This window comes from Furipterus horrens, unplaced genomic scaffold, assembly GCF_987537825.1.
Source record: "Furipterus horrens unplaced genomic scaffold, mFurHor1.1.pri manual_scaffold_2, whole genome shotgun sequence".
Taxonomy (NCBI): Eukaryota; Metazoa; Chordata; class Mammalia; order Chiroptera; family Furipteridae; genus Furipterus; species Furipterus horrens.
In genome coordinates this window covers 209,086,045-209,113,561 of record NW_028327172.1, presented here as the reverse complement: position 1 = coordinate 209,113,561, position 27,517 = coordinate 209,086,045, and the positions used below count along the sequence as shown (strand labels likewise).

The following is a 27,517-nucleotide window of genomic DNA, read 5'->3' as shown; positions in this document are numbered from 1 at the left end:
GAGCAAAAATGCCACTAATGGCTAAAAGCTTTGGGACATTTATCTTGGTTCAATATATTTTAAAACTAATTTCTTATGTATAGTATCTTATTTAATTTTGCACTACCAGTATCTGGATTATAGTAGGCATTCCCTAATGTTATTGATGACTAAATTTTTAACAAGAGATCCTTAAAATTAACGGGCTGCTCCAGAAGATATATAGTTCTCTAAAACTGGAGCCAAAATTAGAGAATTATTTATTAAAGATGTAAGAGTATTTATGTATCAATAAGAAAATAACCCGTGACTTCTAAAGTCCCTAAATTGCTCTAATAATCTACTCTAATATCAAAACACTGTTTCATTATAGCAATTTTTTAAGGCAGAGAGCTGTGAGAGGAGCTCCAGAAAATAACCCCCTAAAGCTGGTCTTCTCCTGCAACGTATTGATTTTTTCTTAGGGAGGTGATGGGTTTAAAATACATGATTGCGGTCTTATGGGCTTCAACAAAAAGAGGCTGCCTGTCTGTACTGAGACTACCTTTAAAGAACATTAATGGCCACTGGTTTAGAAATCCTGTTTCCTTAGTCCTTTGATAAGTATTTCTATAGAAAATAAATGTGCCCTTCTTTATGCTAATTATGGTGGTTGCATCTCACCAAAGGCCCAGGTAGGGTGGGCATGGAAGGAGTAAACTCACCCCTAACCCCACATCCACGGCACACAAAGAAGTGAAGGCTTAAGGCTTATTCAGGTGCTTGTCCTGTTGTGCAACCTGGAAATACTTAATATGTAAACAAATGGGTTCCCATTATCTTCGTCAAGCAGGTTTCTTTTCCAGTTATCAGAGACACTGTATAGATACAGTTGCTGTACCTATTGACTTTATTCAGCACTCAGGAAATGCTGAATGCCTTCAGCAAAGCAAGACTTATTTCATTTGTTGAGAATAAATGACCATACTCTGTTCAGCATGTACAAGCTGTTGGTTTATTCAGCTGCAAAGATGGGGAAAGGCTTCCTTTAGGAGTGAATAAGAAAAATGTGTTTATGAGGCATTTTTACACACATACATGCATACACACACACGTGCACACAAAGAAAAAGGAACATATTATGGTTACATAAACATCAACACATTTTTTAGACCTCCCTATCTTTCCCACCTCCCCCTTAAAAGAAACAGGTGTAACATTTTAAAACCCAGTTTCACAGAAAACAGTTTCTGATACATTCAGATACACTAAAAGTATAATATATTTCAGTTCAGTAATTTTCCCACTAACATATTTTTCTACTTACTACAATCTCCTCCTTCTTTTCCTCCCTTAAGAAAACTAACGCTTCGCAGAAATACTCATTAGATTATAAACATTCTCTCTTCTTAAAGTTGCTATACATTTTATAATTTGTGATTCCATTAATGCTTCAATTTTTGATACCACATTGTACACAGCACTTAGTTACGGAGAAGAGGAAAAAGCAAAACTAAAGGGGGTATATATCTTTAACAATCTATTTTCTGAGTCATTTAGATGCCCGGTTAACCAGGATCATACACAGGTTTCACTCTTTATTATAGGTGCGTGAAAAGATATAATGGTCTCATGCATTTTATGTTGACTTCTACATTTTGACTCAACTAAATAAACATGGCAAGACTCATTTACAACAGTACATACACTTCCTTGTTCAGATATATCTAAAGCTAATCTATGTAGAAAAAGTGATATTAAAAAACTCTAACCTCAGATTGTATTAAGCTGAGCTTTTCTGTAGTAAGGTTTTTTGAAGTTAGAAGCGATCCTAGAAAGTTTGCAATGGATGCGGAAAGTGCATTAAATACTGCTCCAGGAAACATACAGACTGAAATATTTAAATCCAATAGCAGTTAGTATTGAAAACATAAATGCTCTCTTAATAACGTTTTCCCTTTGGTCTTTTGGAATGTGTTTTAGTTCCTCTTGACTAAAGTCTGGGTGCAAAGATGCTGGAAATATATTCCCCATAGAAGAGGTATCTGTTTAATCCCCAGGTATAATCTTATAGGTCAGTTTAGGTACACAGAGCCTGGTGGGAACCTATAACATGCTTATCCTGTAATTGCAGGTACTGTAATAGGTCTGGAATAGTAGAGGCTAGATTTGAAAGTGTACTTCCTCCCCCCCAGAGAGGAACCTCTAAAGCGTGCCACATGTAGATCTATCCATATAAAAGCCAGGAGATAAATCATTTTCCCACCATTCTCTTTTGTCTAGTTATTCACCTGAATCAACTACCTCCCTAAACATGAATGTCAGAGAAGCCTGCTCAGGAAGGTGCTGTTGGGAGTAGCTGACTTTCCACAACGGCTGTTGTGAAGGATGGAAAACAAAAGGGGTGGTAGCCTACCTTTCCCTTCCCATTAATAATTAGATATCTAGTTAGTCCATTCATATAGGCAGAGTAAACAGGGGGGAGAACAGAATGTGGAGAATGGTTAATTTATCTTTTGCAACATGGTCCCTTCTGACCAGTTCTCCATTGAAGTCCACAGGGTCTATCAAAGGGAAAGCTCATGGTGCCCATTCTCTGTGGTTGAGTTATGGGCCTCTTGGATAGACATCCAGTCCTTGGTATCCTCGGCTTGTCAGGACAGGGCAGTTTGGTTGAGGAGGCACTCCTTTACCCACTCTGGGCTGTGGAATTTTGTACTGCTTTCTCAGTTAGCAACACGAGAGATACCGGAACACATGGTGGATCTTTACAGTGATGCGGTTAAGAGCTTGTTAACTGCCTTCTGGAAGTCAGTGTAAGAGTAAGTGGTGTTGATGGGTTCAGTGCGGGTTGTCTCCTTAACTGTTTTAGTTAGCCAGCCACAGCAACAACCGGAAACACACGAATTAGGGATCTGTTTTAGGTATTCGGTAATGGGAGTGGCTCTGCTCAAGGTTCGGCCTAACTGTTTGGTAGCAAACTGCAGTGCCCCATTCAGAGTGGCATGGTCTCTAGAAAGTCGGCTGGGGCTTGTCAGGGGCTTTTGAAAAGGTGGGACTCCACAAGAAGCCAGAGGTGGCCATTCAGGAATTGGTTCCAGTTTGGGTACACAATGGGAGCAATGTGAGAGTCTTAGACCTATCTCTCGAAGTATATGGACTGGTGTGCTTGGATCTAAGAGTTTAGCATGATATAACCAGGAGTTAGGATTTAAAGGTTTCCAAGTTGTCGAATACTTTAAGAGGCACTTAACCTGCCAGGCAAGACTCTCAAGAGGTGTTAGGTTGGGCACCACGGGGTCCTCTTCTTCAGAGGACTCCCACTCTTCCTCAGAGCTCTCATTTAGGTAGGTAGTGCTTTCTTCTTCCTCACTCTCTGATTCTGATAATGGGTCCGGAGAGGGGTTTCTGGGACCCATCAGAATAGAACAGGAGAAGGAACCAGAAAAAGATAACGATTTAAGCCAGCAAAGCGCTAACACTGGCAAACAGAAACAAGAGATGGGAAATCCTTTCAACAAGATTAACTTGCCTGTTTCCGAGTCCAGTTATACACACAGCAGGCCTCTGGCTTGCACCACTGTGCAATTCTTCGAGATCATGTTGTGTATTCTTGACTTACAAAGAAGACATCTCAGTTCTCAGGACCAGTTCAGTGTGTAAAAGTGTTAGTCACTTACCAGTGGCACAGGCCAGAGTCTCTCCTTTATATCCTGGTTACCCAAGAAGAGAAAGGGTCCTCATCTAGGCAAGCTGATTTTCTTAGTGTGGTCCCAACTGGTCGTGATACTGTGAAGAGACACTTGTGTTCTCTGTTTTGTTGTCAGGGTATTATATCTACTTGGTAATGAAAAGAGACTCGGTGGTTGCCTTCAGAGTCGGCTGGTGCAATTCATGTGCAGAGGGATGGTGGGATGAGTTGTCAAGAACATCTGGTGCGCATGGATCCGATGTTTTCTGTAGGTGGTGCAAATGCCCTTGGTGACTTAGCTGCTGGACTATCTGGAAAGGTAGCCTTAACCTGTGAATGAGAAGACTAGACACATGATATTAAAGCCTGAAAGCACTAGGTAACATTATAATCCATCTAACTATGAGTATCCAAGAACATGGATGCTAAACAAAGCCTTCTTGGCTTTCCCATATCTATCTCATTGGCTTAGGCAATTTTCCTATTTGGAATGGTTACTAAAATCACAAATTGGGAAGGCAAGCCTGGGCCATTTGAATCCTTTGTTAGCACATACATGGGCCAGCTTGTTTCTAAATATGCAGTTCCAGCCCAGAAAATTACTTCCACTAAAACAGGACCCTTATGTCCCAATCTCCGAATAGAGAGCTATAGAAATTCTTTTATGTTTATCTTTCTACCTTTAGATGTGCTTGGTGGGATTAGTTTTAGGAGACCTGTCCTGCTTGTAGAGTTGCTAGATATTAGAGGATTGTGCTGGGACCCCAGAGGTTGGGTTCATATGACCATACTCTACAGGTACGAGATAAATCTTAATACAGTAGGAATTACACTGGATGTAAATAGATTAAACTCAAAATTAAAGGGCAGACACTCAGACTGGATTAAAAAACACAAGATTCAATAATACCCTGCAAACAAAAAGACATTTTAAAGCAAAAAGACACAGAAAGGTCAAAAATAAAAGAATAAAAAGGATATATCAGGTAACTGTGGACCCAAATAAAGCTGGGATAGCAATCTCAATATACAACAAAGATCTTAAGCCAAAAATTATAAGGGACAAAGATGGACAATAATACTGGTAAAAGCAACTGAATAAAGTGACATACAGTTAAATCCTTACTTAATGTCATTAATGGATTCTGCAATTAATAAAATGATGTTACCATAGGCTACTTGATACAATCTAATCAATGTTATAACAAAGTGATGTTGAACAAAATGATGTTATAAACAGAACTCTATACCAAACAACAGATATCTGAGTGCACACACACACAAATAGATCATGCATTAGGTTATAAAGTAAAACTATACTCCGAATGATATTTCATTCACACCAAATTATCTGACCACAATGCAATAAAAGTAGATATTAAGTGTTAGTTAAAAGTAATCCGATGTTGGGACCTAAATAATTCATGGCTTAAAATGGAAATTATAAATAATATTAAGAAATATTAAAACTGAGTAATAAAATAAACCAACCGCAAGGCATAATTTGTGGGACATGGCCAAACCAGTACCTAAAAGAAATTCATAGCTTTTAATACAAGGAAATTTAAATATCCACAAGAATTCAATTCAAGATAATGGAAAAGAGCAACAGCAAAATAAGCAGGAAGAAAATAATAAAGGGAGAAATGAAATATTATATAAAATAGTGGTAGAGAAAACTGATAAAAAGAATTTTTTTCTGAGATATGAATTAAAAAAACTGGTAAGATTTATCAAGGAAGACTTAAAAAAATAACAATATATAAAACATGACAAATATATGCTAAAATGAGAAAATCTAGGCGAAAAGGCTAAATTCTAGAATACTAAAATTAATACAGGAAGAAATAATTTCAATAGAACACACTAAAAAGTATTATAGAAAATGAAAAGGTAACAATCTCCTATTAAAAACACCAGAGCCCTATGGTTTTATAAGTGAGTTCCACTAATTCCTAAAAATTCATGCCTATCTTATATAAGCTTTTCTAGAAAAAAGAAAAATGTATATAAACTGACTAGCTCTCCTTGAGAATAATAAAGTGTTAATTCTAAATCTAAATATGAACCAAATAAGAAAAATATAGGCTCATTTTACTTGCAAAATTTCCGAATATTACCCAGTGAGACTAATAATGTATTAAAGAAAAGAAAAATATGTTATAATCAGGTAAAGTTTATCCCAGGAAAGCAAGTATATCTCAACTTCAGAATATTTCTATTCATGTCACTACAGTAATGAAATAAAGCAGAAAATAAAAGATACTTTCTAAACTTGGTAAGGTTATCAGCTGAAAATTTCAGCAAATATTATCCTAATGAGAAACTTTAGATATATTCCCTTAAACAACGAAATTACATGAGGATGACCATGAAGAGCGATACTGATCAATGTTATAATAAAAGAACAAATGACAAGTGTAAGAACTGGAAAAAAAAGATAAAGCTATTAATTTACAGGTGATACAGTCATCTAATTTAAAAGGAGAGTAACATATAAACTACTACAGCAAATGAAAGAGCTCAACGAAGTTTCTGGATCTGAGCTTAACCACCCAGAAGTATTCATTAATTTATTTCTATAACACTTACTACTAGCCAGGTACTGTTCTAGAAACTACATAAATGTTAACTCATTTTAAATTCTCCTACAAACCCTATAACATAGGTACTTTCACTGTCCCCATTTACACAAGGCTTAAGCTATGTGCCCAAGCTCACACATCTACTGATAAGAGTCAAAGATTTGAACCCTCTTAAGTTGTATACTAGTAATACTAACTAGAAAATGCATTCCATAAATACCTTTCCCAACGTAAATCACAAGACCAAAAAATAATGAATTCAATCACATCAAAGTTAATCATTTCTCAACTGAACTAAAGATAGGACAAAAGTATTCAATTTACAGAAGGGAAAAGCTACAAGCCATTAACCATATGAGTTAAGTGATATTAGTCCATTAGTTTGGTAAAAAATTAGAAAGCTAGACAATATCAAGTGTTAGTGAGGAGGCTAAAGGAACCCCTTTAGAAACCAGCGATTATAGACTGGAAAAGCCTTTCTGAAGAGCATCTGGTAGCACTACTTAGCCAAACTATTGGTACATCTCATGCCCCAGAAATTCTACTCTTTGGTATGTACAGCAAAGTAATTCTCATAACACCAGCAGGTATTCTGATGCTTCTTCACCTTTGATGCTAAGGAATTAGAAGCATTTGAGGTTTCCATCACTGGAGGAGTGGACAGGTTAAATGTGGTAAAAGCAATTAGAAGTATACACTGCATATGGCTGGACTGAAGGCACAGCTCTAAGTGAAAAAAGCAAAAACCAAAATACCAAATCCCATTTATGCCATTCTGTAGGAGTGGCTTCCAAAATAAACAGCTTTTAGTTTCAAATACACACTAAGTTTGTGTAAGGTCATATGGGTATGGCTTCATATCAGGAATATTCCTCTAAAGAATAGCACTTCTCTGGCTTCTATGCAGTCTTTTTTATCTAATTAAGTTCCTAGCAGCGTCTGGCATATATTAGGGGTTTAGCAAGGTTTTTGAAAACAGTTAATGAGGGAATGATGCATGAAGGCCTGCTATAAGTAACAAGTATGTTCTATATTTATGTGTGGGTAACAAAAATTCCTAAATTATGTTTAAGTGACTTGGTATTATGTTGGATAAAGGTACATTAAAGTTTTTAAAAGCAGAATCAAAAAGATGATGCTACTAAAACAATATAAAGGGAACTTATAACTTCATCAAGAAGAAACATGAATGCAAATACTTTTTAAGTTTATATTACCTATTTGAATCTGAAAAAGAAAATTCAAAACATACCATAAGTATTTTATTGAGACAGGAGAAGCTGTTGGCTTTTAATTCTTCTGTCCTCTTATATTTTTACTATTTTCATTTCAACCAAATTCCATCTGTAAGATTGAGTACATTTCAGTCATTGTGTTACTCAAAACACGCTTAAAAGGCTCACTCGACTTAAGCAGAAATAAGACAAAGTTTCTTTGCAGGCGTATGTAAATTCTGGAGTGAGCCCATCACTGCTGTAGTTCCCTTACATTTCATGTGCGTGGTTTTCCCATGACAAAACTGAATTAACCACACCTACTCTATATACTCCCATGTATATTTACTTTTAAGGATTTTTCTGTAATTTCAGAACTAAAGAGGCTTGCCGTACAGATTTAGTTTTGTTATCTCTTCTTGACAAATTTCAAGAACACATACTAATAACTAGAGTTAACATGCTGTACATTAAGTCTCTAGAACTTACACGTAACTGAAAGTTAACCTTTGACCAGCATCTCCCCACTTCTTTCACCCGCCTACTCCCACTCGGGCTACTGGTAACTTTCTGTTACCGAGTTTAATTTTTTTAGATTTCACGCATAAGTGGGATCACGTACTATTTGTCTTTCTGTGTCTGCCTCATTTTCACTTAGCAGAACATCCTTCTGGTTGACTCACGGTATTGCAAATGGCAGGATTTCCTTCTTTTTAAAAGACTGCATCTTCCATTGTGTGTGTGGGCATCTCACATTTGTATCCCTGTTGGACTCTTAGGCTGTTTCCATGTTGGCTACCGTGAAAAATGCTGAAATAAACATGGGAGTGCAGATGTACCTTTGAGATAGTGACTTTATTTCCTTTGAATATATACGCAGAAGTGAGGATGCTGGATCACATGGTAGTTGTATTTTTAATTGTTTGAGGAATTGCCAGACTGCTTTCTCTAATGGCTGTACCAATTTACATTCCCAACATGTACAAGGTTTCCCCTTTCTCCACATCCTTGCCAACATTTGTTTTCTTTCTACTTATTGATAATAGTGACCCTAACAGGTGTGAGGTGTAATCTCATTGTGGTTTTGACTTGCATTTCCCTGATAATTAGTGATGCTGAGCATCTTTTCATGTGCCCGTTAGCCATTAACATGTCTTCTTTGGAAAAATGTCTATTCAGGTCCTTTGCTCACTTTTTCGATTTTTTAAAATTTTTAAATTTTTTATATTGAGTTGTATGATTTCCTTATATATTCTGGATATTAACCCCCTTTGGGATATATGGTTTGCAAATTATTTTCTCCCACTGAAAAGGTTATCTTTTCATTTTTGCAATCTTAAAAACTTTTTTCCCCGGATTATATGTTCAAAAAATACTGAACAGAAAAAGTATTAATCCTAAAAAATAAAAGCTAATTAAAATAGTTAGGCTGACCTCTGGTGGCGAGATGCCTCATCCTTCAGTAAGTGACAAAATTGTATGAAGTCATCTCATTTGTGGTGAGACAGCCAACTAAAATACAGTAAAGAAAAAAACATGGTTAGACACGTCACAGCCAAAGAAAACAAAGGTAGCAGGCACCTAACGCATAGACAGCTGAGCAATTAAAGGCCACGAAATAAGAAAATGCCTACAGATGTTAGTCGGTTCTAATTTTTAGTTGATCGTTAGCCTTCACATAAAAAACAAATGGTATATACAGAGGTTCCCAAAATAAGAATAGTTCCGTACTATCTAATACTGTCGCCCCTTGCACTACGTGTCAACTGAGCACTGGAAATGTGGTTAAATAATACCCAAATGTGTAAAATAATACCCAATCTCAAGGACTCAGGAAAAAAATGGAACTTATTATGTTGACGTGTGGAAATGGTATTTTGGATATACTTAGATTTAAAAAAATGAATGTCCTTTTCTAGGTTTCCTTCATCACACCTCTGCAGGCATCCTCTTTCAATACATTTCCGCTATGGCGAGATTATAAACGTTATCAGCACTCTCCATGCGTTCCCAGGCCCCCATACTTTTGCTCCAGCTGATGAGGCTAGCATGCTTTTCCAGAAACTAGACATCTTGATCATTCTGAAATGATGGGCAACGCGAATGCTTCCTTATTCATTATCAGCTGAAGACCTGTAACGTGTCAGGAATCAGGGATACGGAGCAAGAGAACGGACGAAGAACTTAGGGCACATTCCTGCCACGGAACACGAGGGCCCCCTGCGCCCCAGTATCCTCATCTTGAGAGGAGACAGAGGTGGCCTCGCAGGGGTTGTTTGTAAAGACTAAATGGAGTAAAATGCTCCGGCCAGTGTCCGGCACAGCAGGGTCCACGGATGTAAGGTGTGATTCTATCAATAGGAATAAGCCTTAAAAAGATACTGATGGCAGAAAGCGGCATATTTGAATAGTCCTATTAGGACGTGAAAGCGATCCCGTATACTTATTCAAAGATGTCATATACCGTTAGTACACGAAAATTAACAGTCACTTCAGAAAAACCCGTTACTACAGGGGGGAGGGGGAGGTTCGAAAGGAAGAAGATGCGCGGGCGGCTCTGTAATCTCCCACTTCTTTAGGCGGCTGGGGATACTGAGACGCTCCTTTTGATCCGACACAATTCCATTTTAAAAAAAGTTTAAGGGCTTCGTTGCTGCTCCAAATTCCTTTAGCCCAACCGCTGCCCTTCTCCGTCGGGTGCGCGGCCGCTCTGCACCTTTGGGAACCAGGCCTCGAAAGCCGGGCCCTCTCGGTCTACGCCCAACAGCGCCTCCCCTCGCACCCGCCCGCGGCCTGCCTCCCTCGCTCGCCTCCTTCCTCCAGGCCAGGGCCCGCGCCTCACAAAGACGGCGGCCGACCTCCGCCACGAGACCCCGGGGCGGCCCCCTCAGCGCCTCTCCTCTCGGCAAACGCCAGGCCGCGGCCTCGCGCTCCGGTGCCCCCCTCTATCTTTCCCTTCTCGACGGATCTCCAAGCAAACCCCTCCTCCCGGCTCCCCTTCCGGAGGAGCAGCGGTATTCCCCTCTGCAGACTCCCTGTGCTCACCCAAGGAGGATCTTTCCTTTCTCTCTCCTCACGCCTTGCCGCACGACCAGACTAGGCCTAGCACCACTCCGCTCGCCCTCGCATCAGGGACCACTTCCGGGCACGCCAACAATCCCCCCGCCCCCCGCCGCCCCCTCTGGAAAAGCCGCTTCTCACCAGGAAAACGGCTAAAGCCCTCAGCGCATGCGTCCAAACCGCAGCTTTTGAGGTGGGTGGAGCCGTTTCTTCCCGCTCTCTCCTCCCGCCCCTATCGCGGCAGTCTCGCGGGACTTCCTTCTCCCGCGGGAGATATTTAAACGCTCAGGCGGTAACCACGCCCCGGGTGCCCAGCGGCCGGCAGCTGAGGATTTGGAGAGGTTGGGAATTTGGCTTGTGGTCTGTCGGTCCCGCTGCAGCCGGTCGCAGACAAGGCTCGTCCTCGCGGAGTCGCGCCATCATGGGGGTGGAGAAGAAGCTGCTACCGATTAAGGAGGCCTTCCAGCTGGCGCAGCAGCCGCACCAGAACCAGGCGAAGCTAGTGGTGGCGCTGAGCCGCACCTACCGCACGGTAAGCGCGCCAGACCCGGAGGCTCCCGGTCGCCGCTGCTTCTCGCCCTCGCGTGTCGCTCCAGAGTAGTCGCTCTGACCTCCAGCCTCCTGCCCTAGTGGCCTGAGGGGGATCTCGGGCATCCCCTCTCTCCACAGCGGCCTCCGGCGCGGACCGTTAATCCTTTGTAGACGATGAACTTGGGGAGAAACGTTTCCGAGCTCCGAGGCGGCCGGGCGCCCGTTGCCGGGCCCCAGAGGGTGCTCCGCGTCAACGCTTGTCCCTGAGGTCGCGTCAGAAACGGCGACCGTCAGTCACCCTAGTCTAACCGCTCCCCGTCGTTAAATTGAATCGAATCCCCGAATAGCAAATTAATGATAAGGATCTAGCTCTTCCTATTCACGTAAATGCTGTTTGTTTGGAGTGGAGCCGTGAGAAGAATAGGGCAAGGAATTTCGGGAAAATAAATTACCCTGGGGTCCGAGAAAAATCGTAAGTCAACAGACCAGGACGTGAAAGCCCTGAGACTGGATGTGAAGTTTCTGTCAGAAGCAAGTTTCTGTGCAATAATAGTAAGGCTAACATGACAAAATATTAAAGCCCCTGCTGGTCTTGGGTTCATGAAGCGTATTTTTGCTAACCCGGTGCCAAGGCATATTGAGAATTCGGGGATATTGGGGGTGAAAAAGGAATCCTTTCCCCGATTCACGATTGTTTTCAACCCGGGAGAAGTACGTCTCTCGGGAGAGACATCCGTGCAGATTTATTTCCCTTTTGATGGTTTGGATAGTTCAGAGTTTACTAAATAACGAGTCGGAGTCAGGGCTGACGCCGGCAGCAGTCCCAGGGCGACGCTGGGAAAAGAACTCAGCCCCTGGAGGGTTGGTTTCTTTTGTCTTTCAGCTGGAGGATAAGACAATTTTTCACGAGGAGTTCGTCCATTACCTAAAATATGCCATGGTCGTCTATAAACGGGAGCCCGTGGTGGAGCGGGCCATAGACTTTGCGGCCAAGTTCGTGACTTCGTTCCACCAGTCGGACGCGGAGGATGATGAAGAGGAAGACGGCGGCATTCTGGATTATTTGTTTACTTTTCTGTTAAAGGTATTATGCAGACTAGAACTTGGGAGAAGTCATCGCAGAAAAGTTGACTGTATTGAAAGGGCTATGGGAGTTTGTCTATTTTAGAGATGGAAATATCTGGTAAATGAGACAATGTCTGCTTTTTATCGGAAATCTTAGAACTGGCGTTAAGATCCAAAGGGGGACTTTTAAAAATAACTCCAGCATTAAATTTTTAATGATCTCTCTAAACCAGTTTTCTCATGCATTTGTTTGAAATGAGGTCTTTATTTTAAAGGTAAAGCAAGAGTGCCTATAAAGAGGAATGGATATAGGCTTCTAATTTAGCAAATACGTGAGACTGTATAGTTTGAGACGTTTCGGAATGTGTTTTTAGTATGCATGTGGATCGAGGTAGCATGGAACTCGAATGGTGTGTGATTCTTTAGTGATGGCATGTAACGAAATTTTGATGATTTCCATTTCAGTCTCATGAAGCAAACAGCAACGCAGTGAGGTTTAGAGTGTGCCAACTCATAAACAAGCTCTTGGGAAGTATGCCCGAAAATGCCCAGATTGATGATGATCTGTTTGATAAAATTAAGAAAGCCATGCTTGTTAGACTGAAAGATAAAATCCCAAATGTGAGGTTACAGGCAGTGCTGGCTCTTTCACGCCTTCAGGATCCCAAAGATGAGGAGTGCTCAGTGTCTACCGGTATGTGTAGCCACCTAAATTGTTTTTAGGTTTGTTGACTGTTAATTTCTCAGGAGGTGAATTTTTTTATTATCAACCATCTATATGAAAGGATATATGCGTGATTTTTAAAAACCCAAGGAGACACCACTCAAGTTCAAAACTAGAGCATCAGTAGTAACTTTGGAGCCTAACTTCTATCCCACCCCAGTTACGTTACTCTTTCAGAGGTCATGATTATCTTGAATTTTGGGTGAATTCTTTTGTCTTTTCGTTTAAGCAATTAACTACATGTGTGTATCTCTAAATAGTGTTAAGTTTTGCATATCATTTTGCATGCTATATGCATTATACTATATTTTTCTGTGCTCTCAACATTACTTCTAATTGTAGCATTCATCCATATTAATCTGTTTATTTACTGTTTTGTAGCATCCTGTGTTACACATGTAACACAGTTTATTTCTAATATCGATGGACCTTCTAGTTGTTTTCAGTTATTTTGCTCTTAAAAAACGGTGTTGTTTCTGTGAACTTACAAATGGTTTCTGGTGCATAGGTTAAAGTTTTTCCAGGATATATATGTGCATTCAGCTTTATTAGCTAAGATACAAGAGTTCTGTAAAACAGTTTACAAATTAATATTCCCAATAAAAATGTATACTAGTTGCCCTGGCCTGTGGGGCTCACTGGTTGGAGCGTTGCTGGGTGCACCAAAAGGTCATGGGTTGGATTCCCAGTCAGGGCATGTGCCTAGGTTGTGGGTTCAGTCTCTGGTGGGGGAGCATATGGGAGGCAACCCATCAGTGTTCCCCCTTGTACCCCAGATTGATGTTTCTCCCTCTTCTTCTCTCCTTCCTTGCCTTCCTCTCTAAAATCAATGAATATATATCCTCTGGTGAGATTTGGGGGAAAAAAGTGCATACAAGTATTCATTGATCCATATCCGCTCCAATGTTTAGTATTGTCAGAGTTTAACTTTTTTCTTTATCTGATTGTATGACATATAGCATTATTCATCTTTTTGTGTACTTAACAGCCAATTATATTTATTATATAATGCTTGTTAATGTGTTCTGCCTATTTTTCTCTTGGTTTATCTTATTGATTTATTGGAGATCTTTATACTGAAGAAATTCTTCGGTTATGTGAATTATAGATTTCTTCCTATTTTAGATGGTTTATTGTTTAATTCTTTTGGGGGTGTCTTTTGTTGGACAGAATTCCTAATGTCAAAATTATCAATCTCTTTATGATTTGCACTTTTTATCTTTCATTTAAGCAATCTTTATCTCTGGGCTCATAAAGATAACCTAAGTACATTTTGGGCACTGTTCTGTTCATTTTTGTCTTTGTTCCTGTTACTAGCATAATAATCAATTTTGATAATTGGTGGTAGTTGATATTTTTGGTGTTAAATGATGCACACAATAATGTAGAAAATATGTTTAATAGTCAATATGTACTTGTTTATAAAGCTAGGAAAAGTTGAGAAGTAGAGGTGAATAAACATATAAATTCAGGAGTGGATTTTATTTTAGTGAGTAAAACCAGAAATTATTTCTTTGTAGAACTCATTTAAAAAATCAAAATAGTAATGAGTCATTTATAAAGCCATATTAGTATAAAAATCAACTGCCTGCTATCCTAGACATTCTTCTAAATTTTGAAGAGTATGCGAGATACAGTCTTAATGATGAGTTTCCATGATCTTGAGTGCTATTTGTTTTTGTTTTAGCCTTCATTCCCAGTCCATTGAGTAATTTCCCATTCCATCCTTTTTAAGGGAAGTTGATAGGAAAAAAAAAAATATCTTCAGCTAAACTTAAATGTGTAGGACTAAAAAATGATAAATTTTTAAATCCTTTTGAAGATACTATTAAATGTCACATTGTGGCTCTGTTATGACTATGGTTAAAGAAATAATTTTTCTTTAATGTACTAAAATATATTGTTCTGTTTTTAGCATATGCTACGATGATTGAAAATGATTCAAATCCAGAAGTTAGGCGGGCAGTGTTATCATGTATTGTGCCATCAGCAAAGACTTTGTCAAAAATTGTAGGACGCACCAAAGATGTGAAAGTTGCTGTCAGAAAGCAGGCTTATCAGGTAAATAAGTTCAATATCTTGTGTAGGTATATTAAAAGTCAAAAAGCCATATCTTTAAAATACTTTAAAAAAAATATTTGGGAAATAATGATTTCATTAATTGAGATTTTCACATATGGAGCGTAGAGGTAATTTAGGTAGAATCTTATTGCATTAAATGTGTTACCAGATATTAATTTTTTGGGAGATTCTGGGTAAGTTTCTTAGAGGAAGGGGTTATTACTAGTTGTGAAATATGTAAACTGTGCTGAGTTTAATTACCATCTTTTTATTATTATTATCTCTTTAAGGTTTTAGCTGAAAAGGTGCATCTGAGAACTATGTCCATTGCTCAGAGAGTAATGCTCCTTCAACAAGGTCTTAATGACAGATCAGGTAAGATAGATGTCTTTATATACAAAACTTAAGTAGATTTTGCGTTCAGATGGAAAAGATTTAGGAAATAGGTATCTTAAATTAAGTCAAATAAGCCTGTTACTTCCACAGCCTGTAGAAATTTATCTTGGTGTATTGTATAGAAAACATTTCCTAAAGTTAAAGATCTTAATACTTAGAAGGAGCAGAGTTTGCTTCAATTTTCCTGCATTTTACAAATGGAGAAACTATAGCTTACAGCTGTGGAGCTAATTTACATCAGAAACAGCATGAACTCTTTTTCAGCACTTTCTCCTTTATTAAAATGCTATCTGTCCCCTTTGTGTATGGGGGGTCACGGGGAACCCCCAGAAAACCGGAATTATTTTCTGGAGGGCAGGCCCCTTGTAAGTACAGGTCTCCTTGCTAGTTGAGTGTTCTAGGAACCCATCTGTATCAGTGCACCAGCTGGTGTTTTTGTGAGAGGCTATGTTTGGCTTCAGTGAATTATATTTTTGAACACTCTTTCAATGCGTTTGCCCATTTCATGATGGGTGATTTACAAGTGCACCTGCCCACACCACGCTGAGTGTTCAGCAGTTTTTGACCAAAAACGCCATGACCCCTATCCCCCTCCCTCCCTATTCATCCTATCTTGCCCCAGGTGACTTTTCTGTTTCCCATGGATAAAAAAGGCCTCAAAGGAAAACATTTTCCAAAGTGAAAGCCCTAAAAAGGCAACAAAATTGATGAGTTCAAAAACTATTTTGAGCAGTGGAAAAGTCTTGATGGGTGTTTTGCATCAAAGAGTACTTTGAAGGTGACTGAAGTTTAAACATGTAAGGGTAAATAAAGATTTTTTTATAAATAAATATTGGCTTTTTCTGGGTCCTCCCGGTATATCTTGCTGTGAATGTGTCCTGTGCATTGGAAACAGCAATTAGGAATGCTCAAACTAGTATAATTTTCTTAGTTTTCTTTTTTTTCTTTCTTCCATGTTAAAACTAGAGAATCTGCTTACAAGAATGATGAAGAATGATCTAGTTTAGATTTCTAATCCCTGAGAAGGCTAAAATGGCTTAATTTTGCTGTAGCAAGAAAACCTCAGTTTGATAACATTAATTGTCACAGGAGTAATGATTAGGATGGCTTTAAAAACTAAGAATAAGGTTTGTTCAGTCGTATATACTTGTATGATTCACTACTGCAGATAGCATCACGTGTAATAGAGAAGTCGGTCAACCAGTGAAACAAATCACAGGTACTGCGTAGCCTAGGCGAAGACCGGAAGCCCAACGTGCCTAGGGCAGAAGGCGTGCGAGGTGGCGCTAGTGGTTGTGTATTTACTTCTGAGCGGTTTTATTTTTGTTTATAGTGCTTTTTGCAGTATTTCTATTTTTTCCTCATATGCTTTGTTCTGCCTCTTAGTCCCTTCCCGTTTCTACGGTAAGTATCAAGTTTACATTAAGACTGATCTGGTAAATTAATGAAAACAAAAAATACGGGCAGTGGAAGCTAGAGAGAGCCTCTGCTTGCCTGTGTTTCAAATGACTTAACAGAAGCCGTGAAGCAAGCGACGCAGAAGCACCTTCTCCAAGGCTGGCTGCGTTTCACTGAAGGGAACATATTGGAGTTGCTCCATCGGCTGGATGTGGAAAATTCTTCCGAAGTGGCGGTCTCTGTTCTCAACGCCTTATTTTCAGTGACGCCCCTCAATGAACTGGCAGAGATCTGTAAAAATAACAATGACAGGTATATAAAGTATTCATTATCATTGGAATTATTGGAATGTGATGCTGATGAACTTCTACACTGAATATTAGCCTCCTCCTCCCATTACTTCAGATTGTATCAGTACTTTTTATCTATCCTTATTTTTATACTCAGATGAATGTCATTTTTTCTTTTTTCTCTGCGGTGTAAGAACTCATGACTTTATCATAGACTACATTAGCTGCATTTATTTATATTTTTTTCATTTTGTTACTTTTGAGTTTTGCATTAGCCTACCATGAAAAGTTCAACAACATGCATCCTTATAGTATGTTTGCTCATTTGATTTATTTTTTTGGTCTAAAATTTTTTAATTATTTTGTGGTTAACTTAACGACTTTGCAGTTTTTAAAAGATTGGTGGTTACAGATCTAGTTTGCTTCTTATTTCCATTTTTCTATTTAGTTCAAATTTTTAACTTGGTATTAAGATCATTCTTTTTCTTATTTTCTCCCTTTTCAATGAAGGAAACTGATTCCAATTGAAACACTAACTCCTGAAATAGCTTTGTATTGGCGTGCCCTTTGTGAATATTTAAAATCAAAAGGAGATGAAGGTGAAGAAGTTTTGGAGCAGATTTTGCCAGAGCCCGTGGTATATGCCGAGTATTTACTGAGGTAAGTCTTTTCCTTTGGGTTGGCGTGTACTCGTGTTGCTGTCTGTGCCAGCCTCCCGGCCCCTCCCTCAGAGACGGGCTTGATTAGGATTAGGTTAAAAGCCACACTTTTGGGACAGGTATGCACATTGTCTTTCTGAAGAAAGAGTCCAGTCAGTATGTTTAGGGACATTTCCTGAAAATTGTTAAGATGTGATTATGTACATTCTCCATAAAGTTGAGGATATCTTACTCTGAAATTGGTTAGCAAACTTCTTCTAAGGGCCAGAAAGTGAATATTTTAGAGTCTGTGGGCTACACTGACTTTGTCACAGTGAATCAGTTCTCCTGTGACAATGCAAAAGCAGCCAAGACACATGCAACTGTTGATCTATTGATGCTAAAATTTGAATTTTGTTTAATTTTCACATGTAGATATTTACACACGTAAATATTTTCGTGTGTGTGTGTGTGTGTGTGTGTGTGTATTTAAACAACTTATTTAAAAATGCAAAAACCTTAGCTTGCCAGCAGTAGAGAAATAAGCAGTTGGCTGCATCTGGTCTAGGAGCCCTAGTTTTCCAACTAACAGGGTGGGTGTTTGTGGCCAGTTTTAGATTTAATTAAAACGGGTACTATTTGCCTTTTTATTTAAAAAATTTTTTTCAAGATGTACTTTTAAAAAACTTAATTGAATTACTCTAATTTTTACTTATTTTACTTTAAAACTGTACAAGTGAAGCATGAATGAATTCTTGTCAAAATTCCAATACAGATGAATATAGAATAAAAATGTGGAATTTCCTCTTTTATCTTCTAATTCCTTAATTTCACTGATTTCCTTGGAGTTAACAGCTAAACAATTTGGGGTACACACTTTCAAACCTTTCTCTACATTTGCATATACATATACTAAAGGCAGAAATGCTTTTTTAAATAAAGCACACTATACATAATTTTTTTAACTATTAGTGATGTTTGAGATCATTTTATGGTGGTGCATATAAATCTGTCACAATCTTAACAGCATATTATTCCATAGTGTGGTGGTATCATTTAATTTACTCCTCTGTTGATGGGCATTTTAAGTGTTTACAGTTTTCACTGATATTAAAGGTGTATTAAACTTCCTTATACATTTTTATGTATATCGGGATTTTGTGGGGTTGATTCCCAGAAGTGGAATTGCTGGGCCAAACGTTATATATATTTTGATAGACATTAGTGTGTTATTTATTTATTTTTTTAAAGATCTTATTTTTCTTTTTAGAGAGGGGAAGGGAGGGAGAAAAAAAGGGAGAGAAACATCAATGCGTGGTCACCTCTTGCACACCCCCAACTGGGGACCTGGCCTGAAACACAGGCGTGTGCCCTGACTGTGAATTGAACTGACAACCTTTTGGTTCACAGGCCAGCACTCAATTCACTGAGCCACACCAACCAGAGCTAGTGTGTAGATTTTTATGCTTTTGGTGCATATATCAAAGCTTCTCTATAATATGAATTATGGGCCTGAATTTTCTTTGTCTAACATATACTGTTCTGCTTTTACTTATAATGGTTAGGGAGCAAAGCTGTAAATGCATTTGAATATTGTATGCAAAATCTTAAATCCAAGATAAATTTCTTAAATGTGAGCCAATATGGAAAGTTATAAGCTTGAGCTCATAGTAACATCATGAAAAACATGTGTGAATCTACTAAGTGTTTTAATGGTAATTATTTCAGGCTTTAAATTTAATGAGTGTTCATTATAATGTTGTTTGGATCATGTTGAAATGTTTCCAAAGAATGAGTTTGATAATAATGCTAAGTAATATGTATTAATGTAAAAGTAATGTTCAATGTTTAAATCGTCGTCGTCGGCAGCCGTCCGTCTCGAGAGACGATGGTGTAGCTTATCAAGAGTCTATCCGCACCGCCGAGAATGGCTGTGCAGTCCGACTCGGGAGTGACATGGTATGTCTCCTCCCGTGTTGAATCGACATCTTGCGATGAAGCTACAGAGCCATATCAATGTTTAAATATTGTAGAGGAAAACCCCTCCTGAAGGACTGCTCCACAAATTGATTAATTCTTAGTTAATATTGACATGTAAAGAGTTTAATTCTTTATTCTATTACTTTTGTCACTTAATCTGTCAGTTTTGAAATAACTTCAGTCAACTTGTTTTTTTTTTTTTCACTTAGAGAGGAAAACTTAAAAGTATTTTAATTATTACTTAAAGAAGACTTGAGAAATAGAATTATTTTCTTTTTGGAGCAGTATTGCTAGATAGGATTAATATACTCTGGTACAGAAAAAAAATTAAATGGGAAAATTGTTTGGTGATAATCTCAAATAATTTTCACGCATTTTTTAGCGGGAAGAGTTAGTGACTTAATTCTGATATGAAACAATTTTCTGTTATCTGAGGAATCAGGGATATTAAATGAGTGATCACTTCATTATAATGACTGTTTTTACAAATGGTTAAAAAGAAATGATTTCATAGTAATGAAAATGGGTGGTTCCATTTTAAGTTACATATATACAGTTCAGGATTTGTTATATATTAATGAAACAACCACTCTTTGATGCTATGCTTTGTGCTAAAGCTGTGGTAAAGTAGGAAGGGATTCAGAGATGAGTGAGAGAAACATTGATCAGTTATCTCCCGTATGTGCCCTGACCGGGCATTGCACCCACAGCCTAGGTATGTGTCCTGACCGGGAATCAAATCCACAACCTTTTGGGATGATGCTCTTAATTAATTGGGCCACCCGGCCGGACACTACTATTCTTTTAAACAAAATGATGGCTAATTAGGTATGATGATGGAAGACTAGCTCTTTATGAAACTGGATTTGGAGAAGGGATTCAGAACTTTATAATTGAGAATACTAGTGATATTCTAATGTAAATTAATATTGAATATCAGTTGTAATAGAAAAATAAAAAACATAAGAATACTGTCGCGGACTCCGACCAGCAGTGTCTGTGGCGTTGTTGATGTGACGAATAAAAGCACACGGACTGCGCTAACCCAGTGGAGAAAAGGGACAAAATGGCCACTCTCTAAATCAGTGAGAGCGCCACGACCCTTGCCTGGACAGGCTTTTATTCCTTTCCCGGGGATCACATCAAACAAAGTTACCAATCTCTTTGCTGAGGTAGCTTTAGATGGTTGTTGTTTACAGATAATGAAGAAAAAAGAATGTTGCACATGCAAGGAAACGATAAGGTTGGGAGATCTGGCTACAGCCTGTCCTTAAAACAGTTCAGAATAGGCCTTGAGAAGTTGCTTTAAAGCTATACATTAAACCTCAGTTGTTTTTCAGCTCAGGGTGAGGAAGCTTTTAGCAAAAGCAAGCTTTTAAGCATTATAGATACAACGCAGGCCCAATTCCCACGGAAAGCTGAAATGCGGGGCTGGCCCCTGCGTGCCGCCTTGCGCCTGTCGGTTTTCTGAGCCAGGGCTGAGCTACATTCACCATTGCCACGCGGACTGGTCCCCTATCAAATACTACTGACGATGAAATAATTACCAGTTTGAGACATATAAATATGTACCTTTTGAAAATTTCTCATAGGAAATCTGAATCTTTAATGAAAATACATTTTCCAAATTCTTTTGATTCAACCAGTAAGTTTTTTTACAAAAAAGTTCCTGACAATAGTGTAAAATTTACTCTGTAGACCAAATTAGTATGTGGTATAAATATCCATATATTTGGATTAATGTGAACTGAAAAAAGACCCTTTTCTGACCTGATGGGGAGCTGTTTAATGTTTCTTAACACGTTCTGCATTTTATTAATTCTTGTTTTAGTTATATTCAGAGCATTCCAGTTGTTAATGATGAACAGAGAAATGATTTTGCCTACATTGGACATTTGATGACAAAAGAGTTCATAGGTCAGCAACTGATTCTAATTATCAAGTCTTTGGATACCAGCGAAGAAGGAGGAAGGTACATCTAAATGTTAACTCTAGTTCTACTTTGTTCGAATCCTGTATTGAAATACTGTCTTGTTACTGTATAATTAAATATACAGGGGTAGGCAAAAGTAGGCTCACAGTTATTTGTGCGGAAAATAACACAATAATAAATAATGCAAGAATAAACTGTTTTGCTTACTCACTACTATAAACCAGCCTATGAAAAGTATTCTCTTTCCTCTTATATGTGTAATATATAACAGAAAACTTACCCTTTCCCTCCTTCCCCCTGTATATGTGAATGTGTGTCTATATAAAAATATAAAATATATGAGGTCTTAATTCATTTTCTTCAGAGGAAGTCAATGAAATTGCAGGTTTATGCTTAAAAATCTGTTTGCCTTTATGACAGAGAGGGCTAGTAATACTGTCTTAAGAGATTTCATTCACTTCTGGTATTTTGTCATTTCATCATGTTGATTTATGTAAGATTGTAAGGTGATATGTAAAAATTATTTTTTTACAGAACATGAATTTTTGACCTAAAATCTGTACATATATTTTTGTACCTGTAGTGATAAATATAAAAAATAACTGAGACAAATGTGGTTTAAGTCTGCAGAACAGGTGAAATGTTAGAGATAAAAAGTGTTTCTACTGTCATGTTTAAATTTAAGAAGTTTTTTTTGAATCTAGGAAAAGACTGCTGGCTATTTTACAGGAGATTCTTACTGTGCCTACCACCTCGATATCCCTGGTTTCTTTTCTTGTTGAGAGGCTGCTTCATATCATTATGGATGATAATAAGAGAACGCAAGTTGTAAGTAATTTCTTTCATTTTCGGTAAAGATGAGAGGTTTTGGCCAGTGACTGAGGATTGTCTTAGTTTTCAGTACTTTTTGTTTTGTCTTTAACTGCCTTTGTTTTAATTTTGTCTCTTAATCAAGTTTTTAAACTTAAATCCAAATCTCTCTCTTTCTTTGTCACAACCACACACACACACACACACACACACACACACACACACACATTTTAAAAAATAGCCTCTCCTAAGAACTCATGGACACGGACAGCAGTGTGGTGACTGCAGGAGAGAGCGGGGTGGGTGGTGGTGGGAGAGCGTATAGGGGGACAAAAGGCAATGGAAAACAAAATACAATAAAAAATAAATTATGAAAAAAAGAATAAAATCAATTAAAAGGATAATGTATTGTTGTTATTATTAAGAAGGAATCATTTCCTTCTCTTAGCATACTTACCACTGTGTTGTATCAGTTTGAAATGGGACAGGTTAGGGAAGAGGCAACCTTGGGCATGGGTCACCGGAGTGTTTGAGAGCTGGCTCAGGTTTTACGGACCTGGGTTCAAATCCTCTATGGCACTTTATGGCTTTGTGATTTGGGGCAAGTTATTTATCTTTAATAATTTTTTTTTACTTGTCTGCAAAATATGAATAACAATAAAACCTACCTTTCATTAGTCCATGAAATAATGTTCATAAACTGATTTGTAAATACAGAAATAAATGTTACCATAATATTACTGTTGCCAAGTGTTACTTTCTCTGGGGCAGTCAAAAAGATAAACCCGTATCATTGCTTTTCATAAAGTCCTACTATCTCAGCGGTGTAAGTTAATTCAGAGGTTGTCTTTTCCAGCCCCTCCTGATATACACATACTTACACATAAATCCCTTCTATAGCATTCCCAGTGGGTGGTTCTCCAGTGTCTGCTCAAGTATCCTCGTCTGGGATTCAGTCTTGACTCTGCCAACTCGAGTGGCTCTGAAAGGAAGGTCTTTAGTTATGTGTCATTATTTATGCATTGTATATCCAAAGGAACAATAAATGAGTGTTCTATTTTTTATGTTTAGCTGCCATGGAGTTGAACAAGGGAGAGAGATAAAGATTTTAGGCAGAGAAGAGAACATATCTTCAAGATCTGTGTGCCTATTATCTTCCCATAATCTTAGAGTTTTTTAGTCAGATGTATTGTTTGATAATTTTTTTCTAATGTTGTCTTGCAAAGAGAATGTGTGCCATTTTTACTTGTATATTTGGCTCTATTTTTCAAAAGATTGTGGATCCTAATTGGGGTTTTATGTAGCAGTTTGATTTCATTTCCTGAAATAGAATATGTATTAAAGCATGTACTCTGAATTATAACTTTATTTATCAGGTTTCAGAAATTATTTCAGAGATTCGAGCACCCATTGTTACTGATGGTGTTAAAAATGATCCAGCTGAAGCAAGAAAGAAAGAACTCAAGGTAAATTTCTTCTAAATTAAAGAAATACTGAATCTAATGTAGTCATTCATTCCCTCTTGCTGTACATGTCCAGAATTGTTCTCACAAATTACTGACTAACTGTTAAACTATAAGAGGGTCTAAAATGTTACCAGATTATGTCCCTCTGAAAGATTTGCTGGTCTGTCTCAGGAAGACTACAACTTTGTATATGCCCAACTGATGAACTTCTGGGAAGTTGAGATGTTAAATTGTACTCCTCGGTTTGCTACAGATTTTCATATTAATAGTTTTGTTTGGTATTTACACAGTCAATTTATATCTTTCCTAGATGGCTGAAATAAAAGTTAAACTTATTGAGGCCAAAGAAGCTTTGGAAAATTGCATTACCTTACAGGATTTTAATCAAGCATCAGAATTAAAAGAACAAATAAAAGCATTAGAAGATGCCAGAGTAAACCTATTGAAAGAGACAGAGCAGCTTGAAATTAAAGAAGTCCATGGAGAGAAGGTATAGATAACTTCTTTATACCAAATTTCAGCTGTTATTTATCTCAGCTGAACCTTGTTTTCTTAACTCAGAAAGCTGCCAGAATGTATTCACTGTGGAGGGATTTTTAACAGTACCATGAATTAATACAGAAATATTTTTTGCCCTTTTGTTCCTTTCTATTTTGAGCTTTGAAAGCCTTAATTAACTTTAATTATTGTAGCTGTGACTTTGTTTGCTCTCAAGTGCTAATCGCTGGAATCTAAAGTCTTCCTTGCCTTCTAACGGTTTCCTTCTTGTTGGTTGGCTTGTCTTAAATGGTTCAGAAAAGGAAAAGGCATCTATCGATTTACTTATCTTTCCCTTATTTGTGGAGGACTCATGACCTTTTTGTTGGTAGGAAAATAATTTCAGTGGTAACCCTACCGTTTACACATATATTTTAAAGCATAACTAAGTCATGCATCACGTAACAGGGATAACTTCTGAGCAATGTGATTGGTGATTGTACCATCGTGCGACTGTCACTTGCAGACACCTGATGGCACAGCCTACCGCACACCCAGGCTATGGGGGACAGCATATTGCCCCTCGGTGACAGGCCTGTGCGGCTTGTGCCTGCTGCATGCTGGGGGCAGCTATAATATGATACAGTGTTAAGTGTTGACATATCTAAACACGGGAAAGGCGCAGGAAAAGTACGGTGTGACAGAGCAAGCGTGTGCGCGCTGTCGCCACCTGCGGGAGAGTGCGCCTCAAGAGGGGGGAGAGGGAATGAAGAAAAGGGGAGGGCGGGTGTTGAAAGAGGCAGAGATAAAGCTTGAGATGGGAAATGAGAGGGAGAAGGGGTGGAGCGACAGTGAGCAAGAGAGTGAGAGGGAGAGCAGTGAGCTGGAAGCAGGACTGGGAGGAAGAAGAATAAAGAGATGGAGGGGCAGGAAGGGAGTTTGTGCCCAGGGCTGTGTGCTGCGCGCGCGACCTGTGTCGCGTGTGTGCCTGTGTGCGCAGGCGGGGACTGGCCCCCCGGCTTCCCCGCTCCCCGCCTTCTCCCCACCCGCCTGGCCGACCCCCGGCCCAGCCACTGGCCGATGCGCAGTGAGGAGCCAGCACGCTGGGCCTCTCAGACCGCCCAGCGCCGGCAGTAAATCCAGCACCTAGTCAGCGCCAGCCTCTTCTTTCCACGTGGCAAACGAGCTGCGTGTAATCCTCTGCGGTCTTAAGGGACCGCTGTGGGACGTCCGTGGGCCATCGCTGACTGAACAGTATGTGGCATGTGACTGTACTTTTGTTTTTAGAAGAAGCGAAATAGCTTTGTTTGCAATGAAGTAGTAAGCTTCTACGTCTAGCAACATTTAAAGCTAAATTTCCAGAGCCTTTTTTTCCACTTAGTTATATTTGACAAACTAGTCGTATTTAACATAAGATAGAATGGTTTCCATTACTGTACTCTGTGATATTAACTTAATTCAGGAGGTCCTTTAGGACCTGACCTTCTGTAGTATTGTCCTTTAGGTTTGGGAGGTGCTGGGCAGTGCGTTCTTACAGAGGCAGGCTGGCGAGGGACGAGTTAGCGCACAAACGCGTTCTGCACGCTCTGTCCTTGAGTTCTCGCCACAGACCTCCCCACGCTAACGCCCCGCCTCCCGATGAGTGTGCTGTGTTTTATTTCCATGGCTAGCAGCTTATTTCTTTGGTTTGACAAAGTCTGAGTCATTATAGGCTCTTCAATTTGAGGAGCACATTTAAAATGAAAATGTATTAACAAACTGAAAAAAAAAGCCCTGCAGGTCTGAATTAGGAAAATATTAACAGGTGTAGTCTACCATGATTAATATCATCTGTGTAACTTGACCTGCTTTGATGATTTACATGTTCATTTTTCCTAATTAAGGGTTATAAATCTATTATAGAATAATTAGAGCATAGCATAATAAATGCTATGGTCAGAAAAGTATAGGAGTTTTATGCAGTGGTTTTCCCTTTTACGTACCTAACCCAGGTTGGGTGTGTGGGCATCCCTGGAGGAAAAATGTTTTAACTTGAGATTTGAATAAAAGTAATATAAGCAGGATGCTTTTTCTGTGGTAGTCACTGCTTCAAGCACCTCAGAAATGTGAATGTACTTGATTCTCACTATAACCTTTATGGCGTTGGTACTATTATTCTCATGTTATTGAAGGCAAGTAACTTGCCCGAAGTCATACAGACAGTAAATGGTGAAGGCAGAATTCAAACCCAGGCAAGTGGCTTTAGATTTGTGCGTTTCGTGTGCTCCGTGTTGTCTCTCTGCAGTGAATCATTAAGAAAATGCTGTAGGCAGGTGCAGTCTGAAAAAGGTAATAGTAGTGGATGTGGAAAGCAGTGGTAGATTTGAGAGTATTTAGGAATTAGAGGGAGAAGAGGGAGTCAAGAATGTTTGCTCGTCCTTTGGTTTGGACAACTGGGTAGATGACAGTGATATTTATGGAGATAGCACAGGAGGAGGAGGGATTTGGGTAATGATGAGTTAGTTCCCTCTTGGACATTTTCAGGTTGAGAAGTCTGTGGACCATGTAAGAGAAAATGTCTTCTAGCAGTTGTGTATAAGAACCTGAAACCCAGAAAGCCGGTGTAGCTCACAGATGGCACATGGGGGCGTATAACTGGCTGCGAGGCCCGGGTGTGTCAGAGGCGCGGTCCCTTAGAAGAAACAAGAGGGCATGGGGGTAAATGGTATGGAGAAAATGGAATTAAAGAAAGAGAAGGCAAAGAAAACCCTCAGAAGGCAGACATTTAAGGGGTGTGCAGTAGATATTCCTCCTAATGCTGAATATTTTGTGTTTCACTTTAGGATGATGCTGAAACACTACAGAAATGTCTGATTTTGTGTTACGAACTGTTGAAGCACATGTCCCCTTCAGCAGGGATAAGTGCGACCATGAACGGCATCGTTGACTCTTTGGTATGTTGGCGGCCTCTGAAGCTTGATGTCAGTGCGCTCCTTCCTCATTTTATAAGTAATATGTTCCTTGGGGTTCAAAAGAATGAAAAGATGACCGCTTTAAATGTCTGATAAATATAAATGGTAAAAAATAATTCAGTGGCTGCAATCATATTGTGAGGATTAAATTAAAATAATGCAAGTAAAGGACCTGGGAAATAGTTATTCCTTTAAAATTTTGAAAAAATTATTTTATGCTAGAAAGAGTTACAGAATATCTTAATTCTTTGTATAGTAAGAGGAAATAACAGCAAGAATATTTAAGTTC

At 38.8% G+C, this 27,517-nt stretch overlaps 2 protein-coding genes and 1 long non-coding RNA gene across 3 annotated transcripts in view; 1 reads left to right on the top strand and 2 right to left on the bottom strand.

The window, feature by feature from the left end:
- Nucleotides 1-2,517: 2,517 nt before the first annotated feature.
- DCAF16 (DDB1 and CUL4 associated factor 16) lies at nt 2,518-3,439 on the bottom strand. Its single transcript, XM_090267038.1, has one exon. The coding sequence runs from the start codon at nt 3,375-3,377 to the stop codon at nt 2,727-2,729; it is 651 nt and encodes a 216-aa protein (XP_090123164.1). The 5' UTR covers nt 3,378-3,439; the 3' UTR covers nt 2,518-2,726.
- Nucleotide 3,440: 1 nt separating this feature from the next.
- LOC150020320 (uncharacterized) lies at nt 3,441-10,640 on the bottom strand. Its single transcript, XR_016509123.1, has 3 exons — nt 10,494-10,640; nt 8,883-8,960; nt 3,441-3,979 (listed from the first exon to the last, which is right to left on the bottom strand). It is a non-coding gene; the product is annotated as an uncharacterized LOC150020320 (long non-coding RNA).
- Nucleotides 10,641-10,799: 159 nt separating this feature from the next.
- NCAPG (non-SMC condensin I complex subunit G) overlaps nt 10,800-27,517 on the top strand; it is a 32,421-nt gene continuing 15,703 nt past the window's right edge. The window contains 12 exon segments of the mRNA XM_090267037.1: nt 10,800-11,040; nt 11,923-12,123; nt 12,570-12,798; nt 14,744-14,889; nt 15,180-15,264; nt 16,803-16,995; nt 17,484-17,633; nt 21,423-21,563; nt 22,229-22,352; nt 23,711-23,800; nt 24,111-24,290; nt 27,100-27,210. Of these exon segments, the coding sequence (XP_090123163.1) occupies nt 10,930-11,040; nt 11,923-12,123; nt 12,570-12,798; nt 14,744-14,889; nt 15,180-15,264; nt 16,803-16,995; nt 17,484-17,633; nt 21,423-21,563; nt 22,229-22,352; nt 23,711-23,800; nt 24,111-24,290; nt 27,100-27,210 (1,761 nt within the window). The 5' untranslated portion in view covers nt 10,800-10,929.